The sequence below is a fragment of the Panulirus ornatus genome, chromosome 5 (genome assembly GCF_036320965.1).
Source record: "Panulirus ornatus isolate Po-2019 chromosome 5, ASM3632096v1, whole genome shotgun sequence".
Lineage (NCBI taxonomy): Eukaryota > Metazoa > Arthropoda > Malacostraca > Decapoda > Palinuridae > Panulirus > Panulirus ornatus.
Window position 1 is genome coordinate 45,978,482 of NC_092228.1, and position 27,482 is coordinate 46,005,963.

Genomic DNA, 27,482 nt, shown 5'->3' on the forward strand with positions numbered 1-27,482 from the left:
CATGGTTTACCCGAGCTTAACCCGCCCTTTATTCCCAAACCAGACAGCCCCGTCAACCCCGGGGTTTCCAAAATCGCTCATTCCTCTTTTTCCTTTCTCTTTACCCTCTGCATGTTCAGGCCCAATACACAAAAACTTTTTCACTCATCTTTTCCCCTCCAATTTGGTCTCCCCCTTTCCTCGTTCTCACCCCCGACACATATATCCTCTTGGTCAATCTTTCCTCAAACATTTCTCTCCTGTGCCCAAAAACCCCTTCAAAACCCTTTCTGCTTCTTTAACCCCCGTCTTTTTTTTTTCCACAATCTCTCTTCCCTAGTTACTTACTGATCAAAACCCCTACACCCATTGTCTCAGACATCTCATTTCCGCACATCCCCTCCTGGCACAATCTATTTCCCTGCCCACGGGCCCCGCAACCATACAACATTGTGGAACCCCCTTTCCTTTTAAACATACCCATTTTGCTTTCCGAGATAATTTCTCGATTTTTCCCCATTCTTCAAGGCCCCGAATTTTCGCCCCCTCCCCCACCCCATTTGGTTTCCCCTTCCGTTCTGGTTCCCTCCCCTTTCCCGATCCACTCCCAGATATCTTTAAAACTTTCTTCCCCCTGTTTTTCCCCTTCCCAAATCACCTTCCCAATTGACTTGCCCCCCAACCCTATGTACTATTTTAAAATATATTATATTATATTTATATATATATCCCGCAGTGTTTATCTAAAAGAAAATCCGTATGATCGTAAGGGGCTATTAAGACCAATGGAAACATAAGTTTTGTTTTTCCCTTCTTCTTCCCTTTAAAAATTCGTCTCTTAAAAAAAAAGGAAATTGTCAAAAAGTGTTAATGTGGAGGACTTTCGCCCTTCCATAAGAATTTTTGGTCCTGGCCCTTTTGGGCAAAAAGGGTTTGGGCCCCGGTCTTTCCAGCCCAATGAGGGAAATGTTCAAAAATTTTCCAGTGGGTGGGCTTCAGGTCCCCTCGTAATGTGTTGGAAAAGGAAACGTCAATTCTTTTCCCCCCACCCCAGCTTAATTACACCGGGGACACATTTGACGGGGGTGGGGGGGGTGTGGGGGGGCGGTTTTTAGTCTTGGGTGTCTTAATATAAAGGTTTTTTTTTTTTAAGAGTGCTTTTTAGTATAAGGGTTTTGTGCCCAATTAAAAAAAATGGGGGGTATTGGGGATATTTGTTTTAGTCAATATTCATAAATTTAAATTTTTGGGTTTTATTTTATATATATTTATTCATTTTTTTTAAAAATTTCAAACTATTCGCCATTTCCCGCTTGCAGGTAGCTTTTAAAGAACAGAGGACTGGGTTGGGGGATACCTCAGGGCCCCAATTCTTGTTCCTTTTTTGGAAATTAAAAAAAAAAATGAGAGGGGAGGTTTTCCCCCAGTCCCCGCTCCCCCCCCTTTTTTTGTCGCTTTTTACGAACAGCAGGGAAAACGTGGAAGTTTTCTTTCTCCCCTATCCCCGGGGAATTTTTAAAAATATATATATATATATATTTTTTTTTAAAAAAATTTTATATAAAATATTTTTTATATTTTATGGAAGCGGAAGGGTCATAGGAATGGGGAGGGGGCGAAAATTCTGGGGCCTTGAAATTTTGTGGAAGTCGGGGAACCCTTATCTCGGAAAGCAAAAGGGGTTTATGTTTAAAGGGAAAATAGGGGTTTCCCAAACCCAATTTTTGTATTTTGGGAAAGCGTGGGCTTTGGTTTGGGGTTTGTGCGCGGGGAGGATGGATGTGCTGGAAATGAGATGGTTTGAGGACAATGTGTGGTGTGGTGGTTTATCGATATTTCCCGAAAAAGGGTAAGAGGATGTTGGAAAAAAAAAGGAGCGGGGTTTTGAGAGAGGAAGGGGTGTTTTGAAATGGTTTGGGCCATGGAGAAAAATGAGTGGGGGAAAGATTGACCAAGAGGTTATTGTGTCGGGGGGTGGGGGGAACGAGGGGGGAAGGGGAGACCAATTGGAAAGTGGAAAGGGGATGGAGGGGAAAAAGTTTTGTGTGATCGGGGCCTGAACATCCCGGGAGGTGAAGGGGGGGCAAGGATAGAGGGGGGAATTGGAGCGATGTGGTTACGGGGGGGGACGTGCTGTCAGTGGATTAAATCAGGGATGTGAAGCGTCTGGGGGTAAAAACCTGGAAAGTGTGTAGGTATGTATTTTTGGGTTTTGTGGGCGTGTTGTATTTAATGTTTGGGGGGTTTTGGGGTTTGGGGCCCATTTCTTTGTTGTTTCCTTGCCCCTACCTCGGGAAACGCCCGGGAGACCGCGACAAGCAAAAAAAAAAAAAAAATTATTATAATCAAGTTTTTTTTTAGTTATATTTTTTTTCTTAGTTCGTTTTAAGACCCAAACATTTCCCTTTTAAACTCCCCCCTCATTTTTATTCCATTTTGCACCATATTTCAAATTTTTTGTTGATGTCTTCATGTCAGTAACTTTTGTTACTAATATTTTTCCCCTCGTGTCTGGGGTTGTTTTTAGTTGATTTTAACAGGAGGTGTTTTGGGTTAAATATCCCCCTTGTCCCCTTTAATGACCAAAGTTTTTCTCTTGGTGAATGTTCAGGGTTTGGGGGTGACACTGGGCCCGATCACTCCCAAAAACCGTGGACGGGTTCCTCACTTTAATTCATAGTTTCACACGGATTTCCCCGGGGGTTATAATTTTGGGCATTTTTTCAACCCCCCCCCCCTCAACCCACCCCATTTTTTTTATCCCTTTTCCCTCAAGTCGGATTTTTTCTCTCTCTCTTTCTCTCTTCTCTCTCTCTTCTCCCCTCTCTCTCTTTTCTCTCTTCTTTTTCCTTTCTCTCTCTTTTCTTCTCCTTTTCTCTCTCTCTTCTCTTCTCTCTTTTCTCGGGTGATGGGAGCCGTGGACGTCGTTTTCTTCTTCTTTTTTTTCTTTTCTTATTTAAGTGTTTAATTTACAAACTTTCTCTGCGTTTGAGCAAGACATCTGTTTATACTCTGGTTGGGATGGGGGAGGCGCGGTAACCCTGAATAAAAAATTTGCCCAAAGAGGGAATTTGTTTATTTATTTATTTTTTTTTTGGGGGGGGTAGAGGGATGGGGGGTTAGTCGTTCATGTGGTGAAGTAAGGAACGAAGGGGAAATCTGTGAAAAATTTAAAAAACCAACGAAGGAAAAAATTCTGAAAAAGCGTTTGATTTGTGTCTGTCTCACTCCTAGAGAAGATCTGTGAAATAAGGGGGCTATGTAATTTTTTTTGAAAATTTTTTATTTCTTTTCAAGAATAAGTGTATGATACATTTTGCTATAGAATGGCTTTAAAACTTTGAAAAAAAAATATTAATGGGTATAAAAAAATGCTAATATACTTTGCTCTAAAGCGGCGCCACATGTTCTATGATGATTTCCAAGGGAGGGCAATGGAGGGGGGCCCTAGTTTCTTTTTCCCCTTTTAGCGGGCCCCCGGGCCCCCGGTGTGCAGTGGGAAGACGAGACGAGAGAGAAGGAGAGGAGAGAGGATGTTGTGTTTAGGGGATAGAAAGAAATCCCCTCGTTTGTGATTCCAAGAGGGGAGGACAAGGGGGAAATTGGACAAATTTTAAATTTGGGAAATAGAAAAAAAGGGGCATTGCCCCCTTTTGATTTATATTATATATATTATAATATATATTATATATAAAATATTTAATAATATTTAATTTTCATAATATTTGGGGGCTTGAAATAGGTTTATGTTCATGGTAATTATCAATTGATTATTTGTTTAAAGAGGCGCTTAAATTTTCGTGCGGGGTAATTAACAAAAGGGGAGGGGGGGGGGAGGGAGATGTCCTTAAGTCCTCCGAAGGGGTTTTTGGCGTAAAATCGTTTTTTAAGGGTCGTACGTTATTGTGTTTTCAGGAAGTCGTTCCGTTTTTTGGGTCAAAAAGGGGTGCCGTGTGTTCAAAGGCGTACGTCGTGCTCAAGGTGTACTTCGTGGTCAAGGTTTGTCCGTCGTGTTCAAGGGTCGCACCGCGTGTAAAGGGTTTCGCACGTCGTGCTAAAAGGGTCTTACCGTCGTGGCCCCAAGGGGTTTCGCACCGTCGTGTCAAAGGTCGTACCGTCGTGGTCAAGGGTCTACCGTCGTGCTCAAGGTCGTACGTGGGCAAGGGTCGAAACCGTCTTTGTTTCAAGGTCGCCCCCGCCCGTGGAAAGGGGGTTTCGCACCGTTCGTGCCCCAAAGTCGTCCCCCGTCGGGGAAAAAGGGTCGACCGCTGCTTCAAAGGTCGTCCCCGTCTTTGGTCAAGGATGTCCCGTCGTGTCAGGTTTTCGTCCGGGTCGGGTTAAAGGGTCTTTCCGTACGTGTTTCAGGGTCGTACCGTCGAGTCAAGGTTCAAAACCGTCGGTAAAGGGGTCTACCGTCGGGGGTTCAAGGGTCGTACCGTCTTTGCGCAAGGGTCTTTCCCGTCGTGTTTCAAGGTCGTAGTGTGTTCAAGGGTCTTTACCGTGGGTTAAAGGGGTTTGGGCACCGTCGCGTGAAAAGGGGTCGCACCTTTCGTCGTGTCAAGGGTTGTCCCGCCGTACTGAGGGGGTTTCTTATAGTGAAAAAATGGGGCGACAAGAAGGGGAGGGAGGGGGGGGCCCTGGAAATCCCCCCCTCTCATTTTTTTTTAATTTTCCAAAGAGGGACCAGGGGGAAGGGGCCCAGTAAGGTTTCCCTAAATGGCCAGTCCTCTTTTTCTCAACGCTACCTCGCTAATGCGGGATTGGGAAAAGTATAAAAGAAAGAAAAAAATATAAAAATATTTATATATATTTTATATTATATATTTTATTATTTATATATATTTTAAATTTTATATATAATATTATATATAATATAATTTTAAATTTTTTTTTAAAAATTTTTTTTATTTTATATATATTTTTATATTATAAAAAAATTTTTTTTTTTATTTACTCGGGCGTGTCTCCGCGTTTGCAAATTTTTAAGCGCAAGGAAACAGACAAAAGAAAGGGCCCCAAACCCCCCCCCCTAAATGTTTACCTCGTCCACACACGCAATATACATACCACAGCTTTCCTTTGGTTACCCCGGACGCTTCACGCTTGATTCAATCCACTGACAGGGGGTTTTAACCCCCGGGATACCAAATCGCTCCAAATTTACTCTATTCCTTGCCCTCCTTTCACCCCCTGTGTTCAGGCCCCCATTCCCCAAAAAATTTACCCAATCTTTCCACCCCCAAATTTTGGGTTTCCCCCTTCTCCTTGTTCCTCCACCTCCGAACATATACCTTGGCATTTTTCCCCACCAAACCTCTCATGTGCCCCAAAACCCCTTCAAAAAAACCCTTTTTCTCTTCAACCCCGTCTTTTATTTCCACAATTTTCTCTACCCTTACGTTCTTACTCGATCAAAACCATCACACCAAAACAGACCTTTAAAAATCTCATTTTTCCGCACATCCCCTCCTCCTGCGCACAAAATTTCCATAAGCCAGCCTCGCAACATACCCAAAATTGTTGGAAAACCCCCATTCCTTCAAACATACCATTTTTTTTTCGAGATTGTTCTCGATTCCCCCCCTTCTCAAGGGGCCCCAAAAATTTTCGCCCCCTCCCCCCAAATTTTGATTCAAAACTTTTTTTAAAGGGAAAATTTTTTTTACTTTTTTAAGGGTTGTTTTAGGTTGATGCATAGTTGAAAATCCCTAATCCCCAAGCCCGTAGCTTTCCCCCCCTTGTGAAAATTGGCAAATCCCGTTGATCCTCGTCTTTGTTCTCGGGGGGGGGAACAGGGAAATTTGAGTCCCCTCTCCCCCCTCTCTCTCTCTTTTCTCTCTCTCTCTCTCTCTCTTTTCTCTCTCTCTTTCCCCTCTCTCTCTCTTCCCTCTCTCTCTTCTCTCTCTCCTCTCTCTCTCTGATCGAGCCCCCCAAAAAACCCCCCCCCCTCCCACCCCTCCCCCCTTTGAGGATTCGGACCCGTCTCGAAATTCCAAGGCGAGGTTTCCGTCTGAGATGAAAAAAAACAAAATAATATAGATAGTAGATAGATAGATAGATAGATAGAGAGAGAGAGGAGAGGAGAGAGAGAGTAGGAGGAGAGAGAGGAGAGAGAAGAGAGAGGCCGGTCCTCATCCAATATGTCATTAAGACCCGGCAAAATAGCATCTTGAGTCTCGGCCATAAATTCGAGGCGATGAATCAGGTTCAGTGCGAGACCAGCGAGACCCTTGTCTGCCTTGTCTCATGTGTTCCACGAATATTGAGGTCGCCCGAGATCAAACACGAGACATAAGTCTCGCGTATTGTCTTTTAGAAAGTCTCGTACTCGTGTATATATATATATATAATATATATATTTTATAAATTTTCTTGATGATGTGATATAATTACACGAAAGTGCACGTGGGAACTTTTTCGTGTTTTACATTATTCCCCGCTGGGACTCATGGAATATCTTGACCACGCGCAAATTGTGATCCTTTCCAATATATATATATAAATATATATATTATATATATATATATATATAATCTATATCTATTTTTTTCTTTTAAAAGTATTCGCCATTTCCGCGTTAGCGGGTAGCGTTAAGAACAGAGGACTTGGCCTCCTTTTTTGGAATATCCTCACCACTGGCCCCTCTGTTCCTTTCTTTTGGAAAAAAAAAAAAAAATATGTTATTTACACGAAATATGATTATTAACACGAAAGTGCACTTGGGAACTTATCGTGTTTCATTTTCCCGTGGACTCATAGGAGTATCTTGATTCACGCGCAAAATTGGTGGCTGATTCAAGGTGAGAAACTTGCAGGAGTCTGGTGACTGAGTTTGGTAAAGTGTGTGGAAGAAGAAAGTTAAGAGTAAATGTGAATAAGAGCAAGGTTATTAGGTACAGTAGGGTTGAGGTCAATCAATTGGGAGGTGAGTTTGCATGGAGAAAACTGGAGGAAGTGAAGGGTTTTAGCTATCTGGGAGTGGATCTGGCAGCGGATGGAACCATGGAAGCGGAAGTGGTCATAGGGTGGGGGAGGGGGCGAAAATTCTGGGGGCCTTGAAGAAAGTGTGGAAGTCGAGAACATTATCTCGGAAAGCAAAAATGGGTATGTTTGAAGGAATAGTGGTTCCAACCAATGTTGTATGGTGCGAGGGCGTGGGCTATGGATAGAGTTGTGCGCAGGAAGCGTGGATGTGTGGAAATGAGATGTTTGAGGACATATGAGGTGTGGTTGAGGTGGTTTGATCGAGTGAGCAAACTGTAAGGGTAAAGAGAGATGTGTGGAAATAAAAGAGCGTGGTTTGAGAGAGCAGAAGAGTGTTTTGAAATGGTTTGGTACATGGAGAGAATAGTGAGGAAGATTGACCAAGAGGATATATGTGTCGGAGGTGGAGGGAACGAGGAGAAGAGGAGACCAAAATTGGAGGTGGAAAGATGGAGTGAAAAAGATTTTGGTGTGATGGGGCCTGAACATGCAGGGAGGGTGAAGGAGGGCAAGGAATAGAGTGAATTGGAGCGATGGTGGTATACCGGGGTTGACGTGCTGTCAGATGGATTGAATCAGGGCATGTGAAGCGTCTGGGGTAAAACCAGAAAAGCTGTGTAGGTATGTATATTTGCGTTGTGTGGACGTATGTATTATACATGTGTATGGGGGGGGGGCCATTTCTTTCGTCTGTTTCCTTGCGTACCTCGCAAACGGCGGGGAGACAGCGACAGTATAATTAAAATAATAATAATACTAATAATTAATTTTTTAAAATAATAAATATATAATATATATTATATATATATATAAATATATTATATATAATATATATATAATATATATATATATATATATTATCCGGGCGTAATTTGTTTAATCTATATTTGATCAATTACTTATTTGTTGTTATTTATGCCTGGTCTTATTATATATATCCTCTTCCTACGTTTTACTGAAGACAGAATAAGGTGATAAATACGAATAAAGATATTAAATGAATTATGAATAAGGTACGATCGGGGAGGACTATATCGTATATAATGTGTGATATATATTATGATATATAAGTGTATATTACTTACTAATGTTTGTTTTGAAATTTTAATATTAGAGGGTAATGTGTTTGTACAAAAACCCTCCTACATGTACAAGTACAATAACACCACACACCACCCCACACACCCACACCACCACCACCCACCACAACCCACACCACATAACCACCTACCCACCCTCACCCACACACACATACCACACACCACCCCCCCACACCACACACACAACACACCACCCACACACAACCACACACACACAACAATACCACACACCAACACACACATACACACCACACAACCACACAAACCAAAACACACACCAACAACACACCCACACCACAACCAACCAACACACACACACACCACCCACCCACAACACCATACACCCCCACACACATCACACCCAAAACAACACAACACACACACACACACACCATACAACCACACACACACCACACAAAACACACAAAACACACACACACACACACACCCAAACACACACACCCCCCAAAAACCCACACCCACCCACACACACACACATCACACACAACCACCACACACCCACACACACACACACCACATGCACACAATACACCACACCACACACACCACACACACACAACACACACACACCATGCACCACACACAACACACACACACTCACACACACACCACAACCCACACACATACCACACACCCAACACACACAACACACACACCACACCACAACACACACACAAACACCACAACACACACCACCCACACACACACTCTACACACACATCCACAACACCAACACACACACACACACCACACATACACACACACACACATACCCCACACCCCACACACACACCACACCCCAAAATTATGTAATAATGGATTTTGGGGTTAAATTTCTCGTTTGTGTAAGAAAGTTTGTTTTCGAAAGTTGTTTTCGAATGATTCATGGACCCTTTAGTCAACAATGCCCCCCCCCCCCCCCCCCTGCTGCTGCTTGCAGACTCCTCATACAGTGACAATACACTATATTGTATTTTTACTGTGTTTGTGTAAACTTTATACAAGTGTCCACTGTAATATCTATGTGACTGTCTCTATCTTTGTATCTATCTATCTGTCTATATATTATATATTATAAATATATATATATAATATATATATTATAATTTTATATATTCGTATGAGTCATCGGGGGAAATGAAACACGATAAGTTCCCAAGTGCACTTTCGTGTAATAATCACATCATCAGGGGATATACAAGAAGGAAATGTAAGTCAGTTTATATACAACTAAGAGACGTAGCTAGGACGCCATTTGATATATATATATATATATATATATATATATATATATATATATATATATATATATAAAGTTACAAAGACTTCAATCTTGTTTCTTAAGCACCAAGTCATGCAGGAGTTCTACCTTAACCAGTGACTTTGATTAATATGAAAAGTGATTAACCTCTGGCAGAAACAGTTGAGTAATTAACGTAACTCGTATATAATTGGCGTTGGCGAGTAATTAATTCAAGTAAGTGATGAATAATGACGCGATGAAACGCTAATTATTTGTCCTTATCTTCATCTTGCTGGGAAAACATGTCTTATTTCTCATTAGCATCCGATTTCTCTTTTATGTCTATCTGTGTTGGAAATACGTGTCGAAAAGGGGATCCAGTTTCATCATTGTGTGGCTACATTGTATGTATTTTATCTATCTATCTATCTATCTATCTATCTGTCTATCTATCTAACTATATTTATGTGTGTGTGTGTGTGTATGTGTGTGTGTGTGTGTGTGTTTATGTATGTATGTGCGTGTGTGTGTGTGTGTGTGTGTGTGTGTGTGTGTGTGTGTGTGTGTGTGTGTGTGTGTGTGTGTTTATGTATGTGTGTGTGTGTGTGTGTGTATGTATGTATGTGTGTGTGTGTGTGTGTGTGTGTGTGTGTGTGTGTGTGTGTGTGTGTGTACCCTAATATTTTACCACCCTTGTTGATTGGTAAACCCTATGAGTTTACCTCTCTGGCTCGTATACCGCTGGAGTTTACCTCGCCGGTTAATTACCCAGGAGTTTATCTTCCTGGTAGACTGGTTAGCGTATCCCAGGAGTTTACCTCTCTGGTTGCCCAGCTAGTTTACCTTACGACTTTACGTCTACCTTCCCAGCTGCCTGGTTAATATACATTAAGAGTATGTTTGGCTGGCTGTTATAATACAGGAGTTTACCTCCCTGTGTGGCTGGCTTTTATAACAGGAGTTTACCTCCCTGTGTGGATGGCTGGTATGCCCCCTGCAGTTTACCTCCCTGACTTGCTGGCTGGCTGGAGTTTACCTCCCTGGCTGGCTGGCTGGGATACCCCCTTGGAGTTTACCTCCCTGGCTGGTTAGGTGTTAAACCCCCCCCCCTTGGAGTTTACCTCCCTGGCTGGTTAGGTGGTATACCCCCACCCGGAGTTTACCTCCCTGGCTGGCTGGCTGGGATACCCCCTTGGAGTTTACCTCCCTGGCTGGTTAGGTGTTTAACCCCCCCCCCCCCCTTGGAGTTTACCTCCCTGGCTGGTTAGGTGGTATACCCCCCCACCCTGGAGTTTACCTCCCTGGATATCTGGTTTACATGTCCCCAGACGTGGCTGGTATACCCGCCTGTACAAGACATGCGCCAAGTTCCCCTAAGTTTCCTGGACTCTTACCGGGACTTTTACCTGCCAAGTTTTACTTCCCATTTTCTTTTTTCCAGTTTTCCCAATTTTTCTCAACTATTTTTCTCCGTTTTCCCAATTTCTTTTTTCCCGTTTTCCTTATTTGCATTTTTTAATGTTTTTTTTATTTTCGGGTGGTCAATTTTAATACCTAACCCTTTTAAATATTTTAAAAAATTTTATAACTAAAAACCCCTCAAAATTTTCCCTCCCATTATCTCCCTCTTCCCCAAAACCCTATTCTACCCTCCCTTTTCCTTTCCTTCCTCAAATCCTTCCTTTATCCTTCAAAATTCCTCCCCTACTCCTTTAGATACATCAAATTTTCCTTCCTCCTCCATGACTCCTTATTTCCCTTTTTTCCCTACAGAACCTTCACTAATTTCCCCTCTCCCCCCCAATCTTCCCTTCCAATTCCCCCTCTTCCCTTGAGAAACAAACATTCTCACCTTCTCCATCTGATCTCTTCCATTTTCCTTCCTATCCATTGCCTCTTCTCATTAACTTCCCTCTTCCCTCCCTTCTGATTTTCCTTACATATTTCCTTCCCTCTACCTTCTTTATTAACTTCATTTCATTTTTCCCTTCTCTTTACTTCCTTCTGATCTTCATTCATTTTTCCAAACCCTCTTTCCTCCTTTGATCCATTCCATTTTTCCTTCCTCTTTCCCTCTTCTGTCATCATTTATTTTTCTTTCCCCCTTCCCTCCTATAGATCTATTTCATTTTTTCCTTCCCTCTTCCCTCTCCTTTGATCTTCATTCATTTTTCCTTCCCTCTTCCTTCCTTGTGATCTTCATTCATTTTTCCTTCCCTCTTCCTTCCTTCTGATCTTCATTCATTTTTCCTTCCCTCTTCTTCCTTCTGATCTTCATTCATTATTCCTTCCCTCTTCCTTCCTTCTGATCGTCATTTCATTTTTCCTTCCCTCTTCCCTCCTTCTGATCTTCATTCATTTTTCCTTCCCTCTTCCCTCCCTTCTTCTGATCTTCATTCATATTTCCTTCCCTCTTCCCTCCCTCCTTCTGATCTTCATTCATTTTTCCTTCCCTCTTCCCTCCTTGTGATCTTCATTCATTTTTCCTTCACTCTTCCCTCCTTCTGATCTTCATTCATTTTTCTTTCCCTCTTCCCTCCTTGTGATCTTCATTCATTTTTCCTTCCCTCTTCCCTCCTTGTGATCTTCATTCATTTTTCCTTCCCTCTTCCTTCCTTCTCATCTTCATTCATTTTTCCTTCCCTCTTCCTTCCTTCTGATTTTCATTCATTTTTCCTTTCCTCTTCCTTCTTTGTGATCTTCATTCATTTTTCTTTCACTCTTCCCTCCTTCTGATCATCATTCATTTTTCCTTCCCTCTTCCCTCCTTCTGATCTTCATTCATTTTTCCTTCCCTCCATCAACAGAAGAGTGGGCCTGGTCCCCCCCCCCCCCCCCCCCCCTGAAAAATTTTTCCCTTTATCACACCATCTTATTTGTAACCAATTTTCTTCCAAATTTTTACTCCCTTTTTAAATTTCCGTCCTGCCTATTTTCATTCCCAATTTTTCTATATTTCTCCTCAATTCTATATTCTTCTATTTTGTTTGACTTTTTATTATCATTTATTCACGCTCACTTCTCATATAAGCTTAAACGATAAAAAATGTAGATATTTGATCATATCCTAAAAGTCTTCAAAAGATCATCTAATTGATTTATGTAATTGTTTTTTTTTAATAAATCTTATATATTATATATATATATATATTATATATATAATATATATATATATATAAATATTATTTTATGGTTTCTCAGTGAATTTTGGTTTTCCCCGGCAGGGGGGGTGGGGATGTCTCCAGGTTTTTTTAAATTTTTGTTTATGGATGGGGTAGTTAGGGAGGTAAATGCAAGAGTCCTGGAAAAGGGGGGGCCAATTTATGAATCTGTTGGGGATGAGAAGAGTTGGGAGTAAAAATTTTAGGCTTGGTTGTTGTTCGCTGATGATAAAAGCGCTGGTGGCTGTTTCATGTGGAAACGCAGAAGCTGGTGACTGATTTTGGTTTAAAAGTGTTTTTGAAAGAAAAAAGTTTGGAGAAAATGTGAATAAGAGCAAGGTTATTAGGTACCGTGGGGGTTTAGGGTCAAGTCAATTTTGGGGGTGAGTTTGAATGGAGAAAACTGGAGGAAGTGAAGTGGTTTTAGATATTGGGAGTGGAAACTGTCCACGGTGGAAAACCTGGAAGCGGAAGGGATCATGGGGGGGGAGGGGGGGCGAAAATTTTGGGAACCTTGAAAAATGTGTGGAAGCGGAACATTATCTCGGGAAAAAACGAAAATGGGTATGTTTGAGGAATATTTGGTTCCCAAAATGTTGTATGGTTGCGAAAGGGGTGGGCTATGGATGGGATGTGCGCCGGGGATGGAAGTGTGGAAATGAGGATGTTTGAGGACAATGGTGGGGTTTTGAGGTGGTTTGATCGAGTAAGAACGTAAGGGGTAAGAGAGATGTGTGGGAAATAAAAAGAGCGTGGTTGAGAGGGAAACAGAAGAGGGTGTTTTTAAAAATGGGTTGGGGGACATTGGGGGAGAATGATGAGGAGAGATTGCCAAGAGGATATTATGTGTCGGAGGTGGAGGCGGGAACGAGGAGAGAGGGAGACCAACATTGGATGTGGAAAGATGGAGTAAAAAGATTGTTGAAACGGGGCCTGAAACTGCGGGGGGGTGAAAGAGGGCAAGGAATAGAGTGGGAAATTGGGGGGTCAATGTGGATACAGGGTTGACGTGCTGTCATGGATTGAATCAAGGCAAGTGAAGGGTCCTGGGTAAACCATGGAAACGTTTTGGTGTATAAAATTGCGGGGTGTTGGGCGAGTGTATGTAATTTATGTGGATGGGGGGGGGGGGTTGGGCCATTTCTTTCGTCCCGTTTCCCTTTCGCAACCTCGCAAACGCGGGGGACAGCGACAAAGTATAAAAAAAAAAAAAAAATATCTATATATATTGGAAAAGGGTCAAAAATATGATGTGATGTGATTAACAACACGAAAGTGCCCCTTGGAAAATTAACGTGATTCATTTCTCCGTGGCTCACAGAATAATATATATATAATATATATATATATATATATATATATTATATATATATATTTTATATATATTTTAATATATATATTACAGAGAGAGGAGAGAGGGGGAAAAGAAAAGAGAGAGTCTGTATCCCCAGGTAACAAGACATGAGTCAGGTCAGTGACTCACCAGACAACAACCGGTGAGTCATGTAAATTGCCGGCAACCATCGCCAACAAATATATAAACATTGTTGTTTTTATTTTTTGTTTCCCCTCTTCCCTGATGACGACAATGTGTTTGTGGAATGATTAATAAAAGTTATGTTGTGTGTGCGCTTATGAACTGCCTTCTTTGAGGTTTTGAGTTAACTAAAGTGTAAGTGACTTTACTAGTAAAGTGATGTCTTTTGATTATTTTGACTTTACTGATAAAGTAATGTCTTTTGATTATTTTTTTGTCTATATATTTGTGTGATTTTCTTCTTCCCATTTTTGGGGAAGAAAAATGTTTGCTTCTCTCTCTCTCTCTCTCTCTCTCTCTCTCTCTCTCTCTCTCTCTCTCTCTCTCTCTCTCTCTCTCTCTATGACCTTATCTTCAAGTCCATTTCGATATCATTTTTCCCACAAGGTCATAAATCCCTCTCCCATGCTTTCCACGTAAATAAATCCCACCTGTCTTCCCAAGGATAGAAAATCCCCCTCCTGTCTCACCACAATATTAAATCCCCACCTCCCCCGTGTTAGTAATCCCCTCCTGAACCTTCCCAGAGCGATAAATCCTCATTAAATCCCCAGCAAACCAAACTTTACTTCCCAGGGTAGTAAATCCCTCTGCCTCCCTCCCCAAAGTAGCTAATCCCTCTTTCTACCCTCCTTAGGGTCGTAAATCCCTCTTTCTACCCTCATTAGGGTAGTAAATCCCTCTTTCTATCTCCTTAGGGTAGTAAATCCCTTTTCTACCCTCTTTAGGGTAGTAAATCCCTCTTTATACCTCCTGAGGGTAGTAAATCCCTCTTTCTACTCCCCTTAGGGTAGTAAATCCCTCTTTCTACCTCTTGAGGGTAGTAAATCCCTCTTTCTACCTCTTGAGGGTAGTAAATCCCTCTTTCTACCTCTTGAGGGTAGTAAATCCCTCTTTCTACCTCTTGAGGGTAGTAAATCCCTCTTTCTATCTCCTTAGGGTAGTAAATCCCTCTTTCTATCTCCTTAGGGTAGTAAATCCCTCTTTCTATCTCCTTAGGGTAGTAAATCTCTCTCTCTACCCCTTCACAGGGTAGTAAATCCCTTACCCTATCTCCTTAGGATAATAGAAGTTCCCTTAACCATCTGTGATCATAAATCCACTTTCCCTGTCTACCCTCTGGTAATAAATCCCTCTCTTCCTATATCCACCCTGGTAGTAAATCCCTTCCCATTGCCTCCGCTGGGTGATAAATCCCCCTCACCTTCATGTGATGATAAATCCCTTCCTTATCTCGCCAGTGGTGAACAGCTCCCCCTCCCCCCCCCTCTCTCTCTCTCCTCCATCTTGATAAATCCCCCTCTCCCATCCTCTATGATAAATCCCCTCTCTCATCCTCTATGATAAATCCCCCTCTCCCATCCTCTATGATAAATCCCCCTCTCCCATCCTCTATGATAAATCCCCTCTCCCATCCTCTATGATAAATCCCCCTCTCCCATCCTCTATGATAAATCCCCTCTCTCATCCTCTATGATAAATCCCCTCTCCCATCCTCTATGATAAATCCCCTCTCTCATCCTCTACGATGAATCCCCCTCTCTCATCCTCTATGATAAATCCCCCTCTCCCATCCTCTATGATAAATCCCCTCTCTCATCCTCTACGATGAATCCCCCTCTCTCATCCTCTATGATAAATCCCCCTCTCCCATCCTCTATGATAAATCCCCTCTCCCATCCTCTATGATAAATCCCCTCTCTCATCCTCTACGATGAATCCCCCTCTCCCATCCTCTATGTAAAACCCCTTTTCAATCCTCTATGATAAATCCCCCTCTCCCAATCCTTTTATGATGAATCCCCTCTCCCATCCCCAAAGATAATCCCCCTCTCCCATCCTCTATGATAAATCCCCTCTCCCATCTCTATGATAAATCCCCTCCATTCATCCTCTACGATGAAATCCCCCTCTCTCATCCTTCTATGATAAATCCCCTCTCCCATCCTCTATGATAAATCCCCTCTCTCATCCTTTACGATTGAACCCCCTCTCCCCATACCTCTATGATAAATCCCTCTTCCCATCCTTCTATTGATAAATCCCCTCTCTCATCTCATACATGAATTCCCCCTCTCTCATCCTCTATGATAAATCCCCTCTCCCATCCTCTATGAAAAATCCCCTCTCTCATCCTCTACGATGCATCCCCTCTCCATCCTCTATGATAAATCCCCTCTCTCATCCTCTACGATGAATCCCCCTCTCTCATCCTCTATGATAAATCCCCTCTCCCATCCTCTATGATAAATCCCCTCTCTCATCCTCTACGATGAATCCCCCTCTCCCATCCTCTATGATAAATCCCCTCTCTCATCCTCTATGATAAATCCCCTCTCCATCCTCTATGATAAATCCCCCTCTCTCATCCTCTATGATAAATCCCCCTTTCCCCACTCCTCCTATGGAGATCCAAATCCTTTGTCTTCACCTTCCCCTGAGCACCCCAATGGGCTAACTTCCTGCACTCTCCGCCAGGTGGTGAACGTGTTCCAAGGATCCTGGAACATCCACAGTCCCTCGTCGTTCCACGGAGAGGACCTGCCACCCTGAACTGTGCCGCCGAGGGATCCCCCTCCCCGAAAATCACTTGGTTTAGGTAAGTTGGAACAAAAGAGAGAGAGACGAAAAATGGATTCGTTTTCGTCATTTCTCATTTCGTGAATAGATTGGGTCACTCTGCCACAATTTTCTCGCCTCATTTCTGTAATATTGTATCAGTATGTTGAGTTAGTGCCAATTTTCTCGCCTTATTTCAGTAATAGTGTATCAATATGTTGAGTTAGTGCCAATTTCTTCGCCTTATTTCAGTAATAGTGTGTCAATATGTTGAGTTAGTGCCAATTTCTTCGCCTTATTTCAGTAATAGTGTATCAATATGTTGAGTTAGTGCCAATTTCTTCGCCTTATTTCAGTAATAGTGTGTCAATATGTTGAGTTAGTGCCAATTTCTTCGCCTTATTTCAGTAATAGTATATCAATATGTTGAGTTAGTGCCAATTTCTTTGCCTTATTTCAGTAATAGTGTATCAATATGTTGAGTTAGTGCCAATTTCTTCGCCTTATTTCAGTAATAGTGTATCAATATGTTGAGTTAGTGCCAATTTCTCCGCCTTATTTCAGTATAGTGTATCAATATGTTGAGTTAGTGCCAATTTCTTAGCCTTATTTCAGTAATAATGTATCAGTATGCTGAGTTAGTGCCAATTTTCTCGCCTTATTTCAGTAATAGTGTATCAATATGTTGAGTTAGTGCCAATTTCTTCGCCTTATTTCAGTAAGTGTATCAATATGTTGAGTTAGTGCCAATTTCTTCACCTTATTTCAGTAATATTGTATCAATATGTTGAGTTAGTGCCAATTTTCTCGCCTTATTTCAGTAATAGTATATCAATATGTTGAGTTAGTGCCAATTTTGTCACCCTGTTTTAGAAATATGTTATGTAAGTGCCAATTTTTAACCCTATTTTATTGATAGTTTGGGTCAATACCAATTTCTTCGGCCTGTTTGATTAATTGGATGATTCAGGGCCACCTTAGTCAACCTATTTTCTTAATAGGTTGCATCAGTACCAATTTCCACGCCCTAATTAACTAATAGGTTGATTTAGTCCCAATTTCCACGCCCTATTTAATTATTAGGTTGATTTAATCCTAATTTCTACGCCCTATTTAATTAATAGGTTGATTTAGTCCCAATTTCCACGCCCTATTTAATTATTAGGTTGATTTAGTCCCAATTTCCACGCCCTATTTAATTAATAGGTTGATTTAGTCCCAATTTCCACGCCCTATTTAATTAATAGGTTGATTTAGTCCCAATTTTCACGCCCTATTTAATTGATAGGTTGATTTAGTCCCAATTTCCACGCCCTATTTAATTAATAGGTTGATTTAGTCCCAACTTCCACGCCCTATTTAACTAATAGGTTGATTTAGTCCCAATTTCCACGCCCTATTTAATTAATAGGTTGATTTAGTCCCAATTTCCACGCCCTATTTAATTAATAGGTTGATTTAGTCCCAATTTTCACGCCCTATTTAATTGATAGGTTGATTTAGTCCCAATTTCCACGCCCTATTTAATTAATAGGTTGATTTAGTCCCAATTTCCACGCCCTATTTAACTAATAGGTTGATTTAGTCCCAATTTCCACGCCCTATTTAATTAATAGGTTGATTTAGTCCCAATTTCCACGCCCTATTTAATTAATAGGTTGATTTAGTCCCAATTTTCACGCCCTATTTAATTAATAGGTTGATTTAGTCCCAATTTCCACGCCCTATTTAATTAATAGGTTGATTTAGTCCCAATTTCCACGCCCTATTTAACTAATAGGTTGATTTAGTCCCAATTTCCACGCCCTATGTCATCGTTAATTTGAATCAGAGCGTATTACGTCGCTCTGTTTTATTGATAAGTTGAGTTAGAGCCAATTATTTTCGTACATGATCTTCAGAAAATAATTTTCATTACGTCAAAAGAAAAGGAGAAAATTACACTCATTTCACTACGAGGATTTGTCCCCTCGTCTTTCCCCTCCCCATCCCCCATTTCCCCCTTCCCCATCCCCCATTTCCCCCTCCCCTCCCCTCACGTAAAGGTTAAATAGGCCTATGGCCAGAAATCACCACCTCCCCCCCCCTCATCCTCTCAAAGGTCATATACGACAAGACAGTTTCTCGTATGACTTCCTGACAAGAGTTTCTCATTTGACTCTTTTATGATTGGTGGGTTCTCATTTGATCTTGTGTGTCACGCGCGCCCATTTTTTTTGGCCTCTTCTTCCTCCTCCCCCCTCCTCCTCTACCCACAAATATAGGCTCTGATTTGACTCATTTGGCACCAGCGTATAGATCTATAATGACTCAATGTATTGGATGATCCAGCTCTCATTTGACTTAGAGAGTTTGATCATAGATGTATAGACTCTCAATTGACCCTCTAGGTTGCCGTCAGTCGTTTGGTTATAGAGTCGAAAATCCCATTTCGTTTCCCGTGGATGAAGTCCGCCCCTTCTTGCATGCCATATACAATGGCTATTGCTTCATGTTGACTTTGGTCGCTCATTTGACTAGCGTGAGAGATGAAGATCTCATTTGATTTTTAGGTTTGTGGCGGTCACAACAATGTCCCCGGCGATTTAACCACTTTTAATGTCTTTATTTAAATCCCCTCCCTCCCCCCCCCATCCTTTTAAATCTCCATTTCCATCATAAATCCCTTCATTCATATCCAGTGGAATGCATCTGATGAAATCCCTCCCTTACTTCATAATCCCTCATAAATCTCCCGTTCGAGAATGTAATCCATTAAAGACCTAAAAATCCTAGTGTAATCTCCGTTTTCGTATCTACAATTCTAATGCATGAAGAAGACCTAAGTAATCCTTCTTCCTCACCAGAAAATCCCTTGTTCATGCGAAAAGAAGTTAAGGAAAATCCCCCTTCCACGTTGGAAAGCAACCCAGATGTAATCCCTCCCTCACCCACACACGTGAAGTAATCCCAGATGAATCCCCAGTTCAGGGGGATTTTTTTTTCGGTCTTCGGGCGTCGCAAAAGTTTGGTAAGTTCCAAAGGTCACGCGTGGATAATTTTCCCAGAGACAAAGGTCACATAGATGGGGGGGTAGGGGGGGGGTGAGGAATGGAGGGGGGGAGGGGAGGGTGATTTGACCTTCAGATGTAGAAAGATCAGATGAAAATGACGCTCGTCATAGTCATGTATTATACAACTTTGGTCTCTCTCTCTCTCTCTCTCTCTCTCTCTCTCTCTCTCTCTCTCTCTCTCTCTCTCTCTCTCTCTCTTCTTTCTTTCTTTCTCTCTCTCTTTCTCTCTCTCTCTCTCTCTCTCTCTCTCTCTCTCTCTCTCTCTCTCTCTCTCTCTCTCTCTCTCTCTCTCTCTCTCTCTCTTTCTCTCTCTTTCTCTCTCTCTCTCTCTCTCTCTCTCTCTCTCTCTCTCTCTCTCTCTCTCTCTCTCTCTCTCTCTCTCTCTCTCGTTCTCTCTCTCTTTCTTTCTTTCTTTCTTTCTTTCTCTCTCTCTCTCTCTCTCTCTCTCTCTCTCTCTCTCACTCCCTCTCTCTCTCACTCCATCTTAACTGAGTTACTCATCGGCAAAATTCAGTTAGCACTTTGCACCAAGTTGGACTAAGTCTCCAAATTATAATTAGCCAGACCCACGGGGGAAAAAATCTTGTCTGGGAGTTTTGAGGAGAATGTTGATCTGTGGAGGCAGGGAGGCGTGACGTATTGACCTGGCTATTGTGATCTTTGGATCAATATAGATGGTTGTGATGCACACACACACACACACACACACACACAGCACACATACACAAACACACATACATGCACAGATACACACACACACACACACATATCTATCTTTATATATATATATATATATATATATATATATATATATATATATATATATATATATATATATATATATATTGGAAAGGATCACAATTTTGCGCGTGATCAAGACACTCCTATGAGTCCACGTGGAAAATGAAGCACGATAAGTTCCCAAGTGCATTTTCGTGTAATAATCACATCATCAGAGGAGAACAAGAGAGAAATATAAGCATATATCAACTGACTTATATTTCTCTCTTGTTTTTTCCCTGATGAAGTGCTTATTACGCGAAAGTGCACTCGGGAACTTATAGTGTTTCATTTTCCCCGTGGACTCATAGGAATATATATATATATATATATATATATATATATATATATATATATATTTATATATATATTTATTTTTTTTTTTTAAACTATTCGCCATGTCCCGCGTTAGCGAGATAGCGTTAAAGAACAGAGGACTGGGCCTTTTTTGGAATATCCTCACCTGGCCCCCTCTATTCCTTCTTTTGGAAAATTAAAAAAAAAAAACGAGGGGAGGATTTCCAGCCCCCTGCTCCCTCCCCTTTTAGTCGCCTTCTACGACACGCAGGGAATACGTGGGAAGTATTCTTAATCCCCTATCCCCAGGGATAATATATATATATATATATATATATATATATATATATATATATATATATATATATATATATATATATATATAGTGTGTGTGTGTGTGTGTACAGAAGGGTCAGATTTCCATGTTAACCAGCACGGAGCATGACCTCTCCGGACCGTACTGTTATAACCCAGCCAAGTCATGGTTCGCAACGATGGAAGACCCGTAATAAAACGTGATTTAAAAGGGACATTAAGCGGAGTGGAATTATCCGGCGGAGTGGACCGGTCACATTACGGGAGTTCGCTGTATTCAGGCAGGCAGTACTGTATAGCTCTGTACACAGACAACAGAAGACCTGGGTAGTTAATCTCTAAAAGGGTTGAGGGGGGTGAAGGGTAATTAAAAGGAGTTTCTGTTGAAATTGCCTCTTGTGTTAAGACGCAGCCTCGATCATGGAGGCTCATTATCCCTTGCAGTAGTTCTTCCTCCTCAGTTCCATTGTTGTCTTCAACCACAGCAGTTTCTCGTCGTGGTTCGAGTCTCATGTATAATACAGCGAAGTGAGAATCGCTCTGTCGCCAGCCAAGACTCTCACATGACCTTTCCTGATTGCTTCATATGTCCTGGTTTTGTCCACTCTCAGCACGTTGCCCGCCCCCCCCCCGTATACCACGTTGCTCCAGTTCGCTCTATCCTGTGCACGTCTCACACACTCGTGCAAGTTCAGGGCCCAGACCTTCAAAGCTTTTGTCAATCCATTCTTCCACCTCGTTACCCCGTTCTCCTTGTCCCCTTCTTCCCTCCACTTCTGACACATATACACTCTCATGTCAACCTCTCCTTACTCATCCTTTCCAAATGCTTAAACTAAGTCAACCTCTCCTCACTCATCCTTTCCAAATACTTAAACCATTTCAGCCCACCTTCAGCTCTCATAACCACACTCTTCAGTTTACCACACTTCTCTCTTACCCTCTCAGTACTCACTCGATCACCCCTCACATCATATATTATTCCATTTCCAAGTACCTTTTTTTATCTAAGACCCACACCCCGCATCCATAAAACACCGTCGGGACTCCTATATCATCAAACATAACCATCTTTGCTCAGACATACCGCGGCTTCTCTTTCCACACACTCCTTGACGTATCCAAGGCCTTAAACCCCTCACTCACCCCATGGTTCCATCTGTTATCACGTCCACTCCCAGGCATTTAAAACAACTCTTTTTCCTTTAGTTTCTCTTCAACTGACCTGTTTTCCTACCTTGCTGACCCTTCAGTAGCTTACTTTTATCCGCATTAACAATCATCTTTCTTCTTTCCTCATACTCTTTCAATCCAGACACCAGCTCCTACCATGGCAGTAACTTGATCCACTTCCCAGGCACCCACACCCCCCAGTAGACGGATGACTTGCCCCTCGGTTTCCAAGACCCTCGTATTTACCTCTCTAACCGTCCCATTCATAAAGGGATTCAACAGCCATGGTTACATGACACACCCCTGCCGCAGAGCCGCCTTTACTTGGGACCATTTACCCTCCTCACTTCTTACTCGCACACACGCCTTGCTCTTTTGATAAAAACTTCTCTGCTTCTAGCAGCTGACCTCCCACACCATATATTCTTAATACCTTCCACAGAGCATCTCTATCAACTCTATCATATGTCTTCTCCAGATCCATAAATGCTACATACAAATCCATTTGCTTTTCTAAGTATTTCTCACATACATTCTTCAAAGCAAACACCTGATCCACACATCCTCTACCACTTCTGAAACCACACTGCTCTTCCCCAATCTGATGCTCTGTACATGCCTTCACCCTCTCAATCAATACCCTCCCATATAATTTACCAGGAATACTCAACAAACTTATACCTCTGTAATTTGAGCACTCACTCTTATCCCCTTTGCCTTTTAATGATGTGCTACGTAGATTGCACTTGTAAACACACACACACACACACACACACACACACACACACACACACACACACACACACAGACCTACACTCTCTCTCTCTCTCTCTCTCTCTCTCTCTCTCTCTCTCTCTCTCTCTCTCTCTCTCACTAAGCTGAAGTCTTTCAGAGTTTCCAGTTCGCTGATAAGGCTTGATAAGACCAGATTTCCCCAATGGCCCGTTGCTTAATATTTCTTCCTCCGGATTGGCTTTTTTTTTTGGATGGGAGAGAGGGGCAGGGGGGGGGGGATATGGACATGGACAGGGTACCAGCACAAAATATATATATATATATATATATATATTTCTTTTTTCTTTTCGTACTATTCGCCATTTCCCGCAATAGCGAGGTAGCGTTAAGAACAGAGGACTGGGCCTTTGAGAGAATATCCTCACCTGGCCCCCTTCTCTGTTCCTTCTTTTGGAAAATTGAAAAAAACGAGAGGGGAGGATTTCCAGCAACCCGCTCCCTCCCCTTTTAGTCGCCTTCTACGACACGCAGGGAATACGTGGGAAGCATTCTTTCTCCCCTATCCCCAGGGATAATATATATATATATATATATATATATATATATATATATATATATATATATATATATATGGAAAATTATATGGGAGGGTATTGATTGAGAGGGTGAAGGCATGTACAGAGCATCAGATTGGGGAAGAGCAGTGTGGTTTCAGAAGTGGTAGAGGATGTGTGGATCAGGTGTTTGCTTTGAAGAATGTATGTGAGAAATACTTAGAAAAGCAAATGGATTTGTATGTAGCATTTATGGATCTGGAGAAGGCATATGATAGAGTTGATAGAGATGCTCTGTGGAAGGTATTAAGAATATATGGTGTGGGAGGCAAGTTGTTAGAAGCAGTGAAAAGTTTTTATCGAGGATGTAAGGCATGTGTACGTGTAGGAAGAGAGGAAAGTGATTGGTTCTCAGTGAATGTAGGTTTGCGGCAGGGGTGTGTGATGTCTCCATGGTTGTTTAATTTGTTTATGGCTGGGGTTGTTAGGGAGGTGAATGCAAGAGTTTTGGAAAGAGGGGCAAGTATGAAGTCTGTTGGGGATGATAGAGCTTGGGAAGTGAGTCAGTTGTTGTTCGCTGATGATACAGCGCTGGTGGCTGATTCATGTGAGAAACTGCAGAAGCTGGTGACTGAGTTTGGTAAAGTGTGTGAAAGAAGAAAGTTAAGAGTAAATGTGAATAAGAGCAAGGTTATTAGGTACAGTAGGGTTGAGGGTCAAGTCAATTGGGAGGTAAGTTTGAATGGAGAAAAACTGGAGGAAGTAAAGTGTTTTAGATATCGGGGAGTGGATCTGGCAGCGGATGGAACCATGGAAGCGGAAGTGGATCATAGGGTGGGGGAGGGGGCGAAAATTCTGGGAGCCTTGAAGAATGTGTGGAAGTCGAGAACATTATCTCTGAAAGCAAAAATGGGTATGTTTGAAGGAATAGTGGTTCCAACAATGTTGTATGGTTGCGAGGCGTGGGCTATGGATAGAGTTGTGCGCAGGAGGATGGATGTGCTGGAAATGAGATGTTTGAGGACAATGTGTGGTGTGAGGTGGTTTGATCGAGTAAGTAACGTAAGGGTAAGAGAGATGTGTGGAAATAAAAAGAGCGTGGTTGAGAGAGCAGAAGAGGGTGTTTTGAAATGGTTTGGGCACATGGAGAGAATGAGTGAGGAAAGATTGACCAAGAGGATATATGTGTCGGAGGTGGAGGGAACGAGGAGAAGTAGGAGACCAGATTGGAGGTGGAAAGATGGAGTGAAAAAGATTTTGTGTGATCGGGGCCTGAACATGCAGGAGGGTGAAAGGCGGGCGAGGAATAGAGTGAATTGGATCGATGTGGTATACCGGGGTTGACGTGCTGTCAGTGGATTGAATCAGGGCATGTAAAGCGTCTGGGGTAAACCATGGAAAGCTGTGTGGGGCCTGGATGTGGGAAGGGAGCTGTGGTTTCGGGCATTATTGCATGACAGCTAGAGACTGAATGTGAACGAATGAGGCCTTTGATGTCTTTTCCTAGCGCTACCCCGCACACATGAGGGGGGAAGGGGGATGGTATTCCATGTGTGGTGAGGTGGCGATGGGAATGAATAAAGGCAGACAGTGTGAATTGTGTGCATGGGTATATATGTATGTGTCTGTCTGTGTATATATATATATATATATGTACATTGAGATGTATAGGTATGTATATTTGCGTGTGTGGACGTGTATGTATATACATGTGTATGGGGGTGGGTTGGGCCATTTCTTTCGTCTGTTTCCTTGCGCTACCTCGCAAACGCGGGAGACAGCGACAAAGCAAAATAAAAAAAAAATAAAAATAAATATATATATACAGAGAGAGAGAGAGAGAGAGAGAGAGAGAGAGAGAGAGAGAGAGAGAGAGAGACGGGATGGTCGCGAAGTGGGAGTCAAATTAATCGAATCTCATAAGGGAATATAATCAGGGGGGGGGGGGGGGTAACGACCCTCCCCCTCCCCCTCCCCCTCCCCCCCAACTTGGGAAATATGCCCAGATAATCCCTTTTCCCCTTACGGGATGGGAGGTCCTGGAGACTCGTTACCCCCCTCCCCCCCTTGAACACGACGGTACGACCCTTGAACACGACGGTACGACCCTTGAACACGACTGTACGACTACTGTGAACACGACGATACGACCCTTGAACACGACTGTACGACTACTGTGAACACGACGATACGACCATTTTAGTCGCGACAGAACGATCCTAGGGTACGATAGCTTGGCCCTTGTGATCAGCAACCATCATACCCAAGGGTCGTACCGTCGTGCTCAAGGGTCGTACCGTCGTCGTGCTCAATGGTCGTACCGTCGTGCTCAAGGGTCGTACCGTCGTGTTCAAGGGTCGTACCGTCGTGTTCAAGGGTCGTACCGTCGTGTTCAAGGGTTGTACCGTCGTGCTCAAGGGTCGTACCGTCGTGCTCAAGGGTCGTACCGTCGTCGTGCTCAATGGTCGTACCGTCGTGTTCAAGGGTCGTACCGTCGTGCTCAAGGGTCGTACCGTCGTGCTCAAGGGTCGTACCGTCGTCGTGCTCAATGGTCGTACCGTCGTGCTCAATGGTCGTACCGTCGTGTTCAAGGGTCGTACCGTCGTGTTCAAGGGTCGTACCGTCGTGTTCAAGGGTTGTACCGTCGTGCTCAAGGGTCGTACTGTCGTGTTCAAGGGTCGTACCGTCGTGCTCAAGGGTCGTACCGTCGTGTTCAAGGGTCATACCGTCGTGTTCAAGGGTCGTACCGTCGTGCTCAAGGGTCGTACCGTCGTGCTCAAGGGTCGTACCGTCGTGTTCAAGGGTCGTACCGTCGTGTTCAAAGGTCGTACCGTCGTGTTCAAGGGTCGTACTGTCGTGTTCAAGGGTCGTACCGTCGTGTTCAAGGGTCGTACCGTCGTGTCAAGGGTCGTACCGTCGTGTTCAAGGGTCGTACCGTCGTGTTCAAGGGTCGTACCGTCGTGCTCAAGGGTCGCACCGTCGTGCTCAAGGGTCGTACCGTCGTGTTCAAGGGTCGTACCGTCGTGTTCATGGGTCGCACCGTCGTGTCAAGGGTCGTACCGTCGTGCTCAAGGGTCGTACCGTCGTGTTCAAGGGTCGTACCGTCGTGCTCTAGGGTCGTACCGTCGTGTTCAAGGGTCGTACCGTCGTGTTCAATGGTCGTACCGTCGTGCTCAAGGGTCGTACCGTCGTGCTCAAGGGTCGTACCGTCGTGTTCAAGGGTCGTACCGTCGTGCTCAAGGGTCGTACCGTCGTGTTCAAGGGTCGTACCGTCGTGTTCAAGGGTCGTATCGTCGTGTTCAAGGGTCGTACCGTCGTGCTCAAGGGTCGCACCGTCGTGTTCAAGGGTCGTACCGTCGTGCTCAAGGGTCGTACCGTCGTGCTCAAGGGTCGTACCGTCGTGCTCAAGGGTCATACCGTCGTGCTCAAGGGTCGTACCGTCGTGCTCAAGGGTCGTACCGTCGTGCTCAAGGGTCGTACCGTCGTGTTCAAGGGTCGTACCATCGTGTTCAAGGGTCGTACCGTCGTGTTCAAGGGTCGTACCGTCGTGTTCAAGGGCCAATATGATAACCCATCCTCCTCCCCACCCTTGTATCTGAGCACCTCCCTCCATGTACTTCCTATCTCTCATCTCTTATCTCACCAGGGACGGAGTGGTGGTGACGACGTCGCCCGAGGACCCGAGGTCACACAAGGTCATCTTGCCCTCCGGCTCCCTCTTCTTCCTCTCCATCAAACAAGGGAAGAAAGAGAGTGATGCTGGCGTGTACAACTGTGTGGCCTCCAACGTGAATGGTAGAGTCTCCTCCAACAATGCCACACTCACCATTGCTAGTAAGTAACACTAGAGACAATAAAAGGCTTTTGTGACATTTAAGGGCATATAAATATAAGGTTTTTGTGACATTTAAGGGCATTTAGAAATAAGGCTTTTGTGACATTTAAGGGCATTTAAAAATAAGGCTTTTGTGATAATAAGGGCATTTAAAAA

General features: G+C 43.1%; 1 protein-coding gene across 1 annotated transcript in view; it reads left to right on the forward strand.

Annotated features, from left to right (window-relative positions):
• LOC139748814 (roundabout homolog 2-like) overlaps positions 1-27,482 on the forward strand; it is a 399,946-nt gene that overhangs the window by 255,776 nt on the left and 116,688 nt on the right. Inside the window, exons 2-3 of the mRNA XM_071662244.1 lie at positions 16,504-16,624; positions 27,138-27,325. Of these exons, the coding sequence (XP_071518345.1) occupies positions 16,504-16,624; positions 27,138-27,325 (309 nt within the window). The remainder of the gene's footprint in view (positions 1-16,503; positions 16,625-27,137; positions 27,326-27,482) is intronic.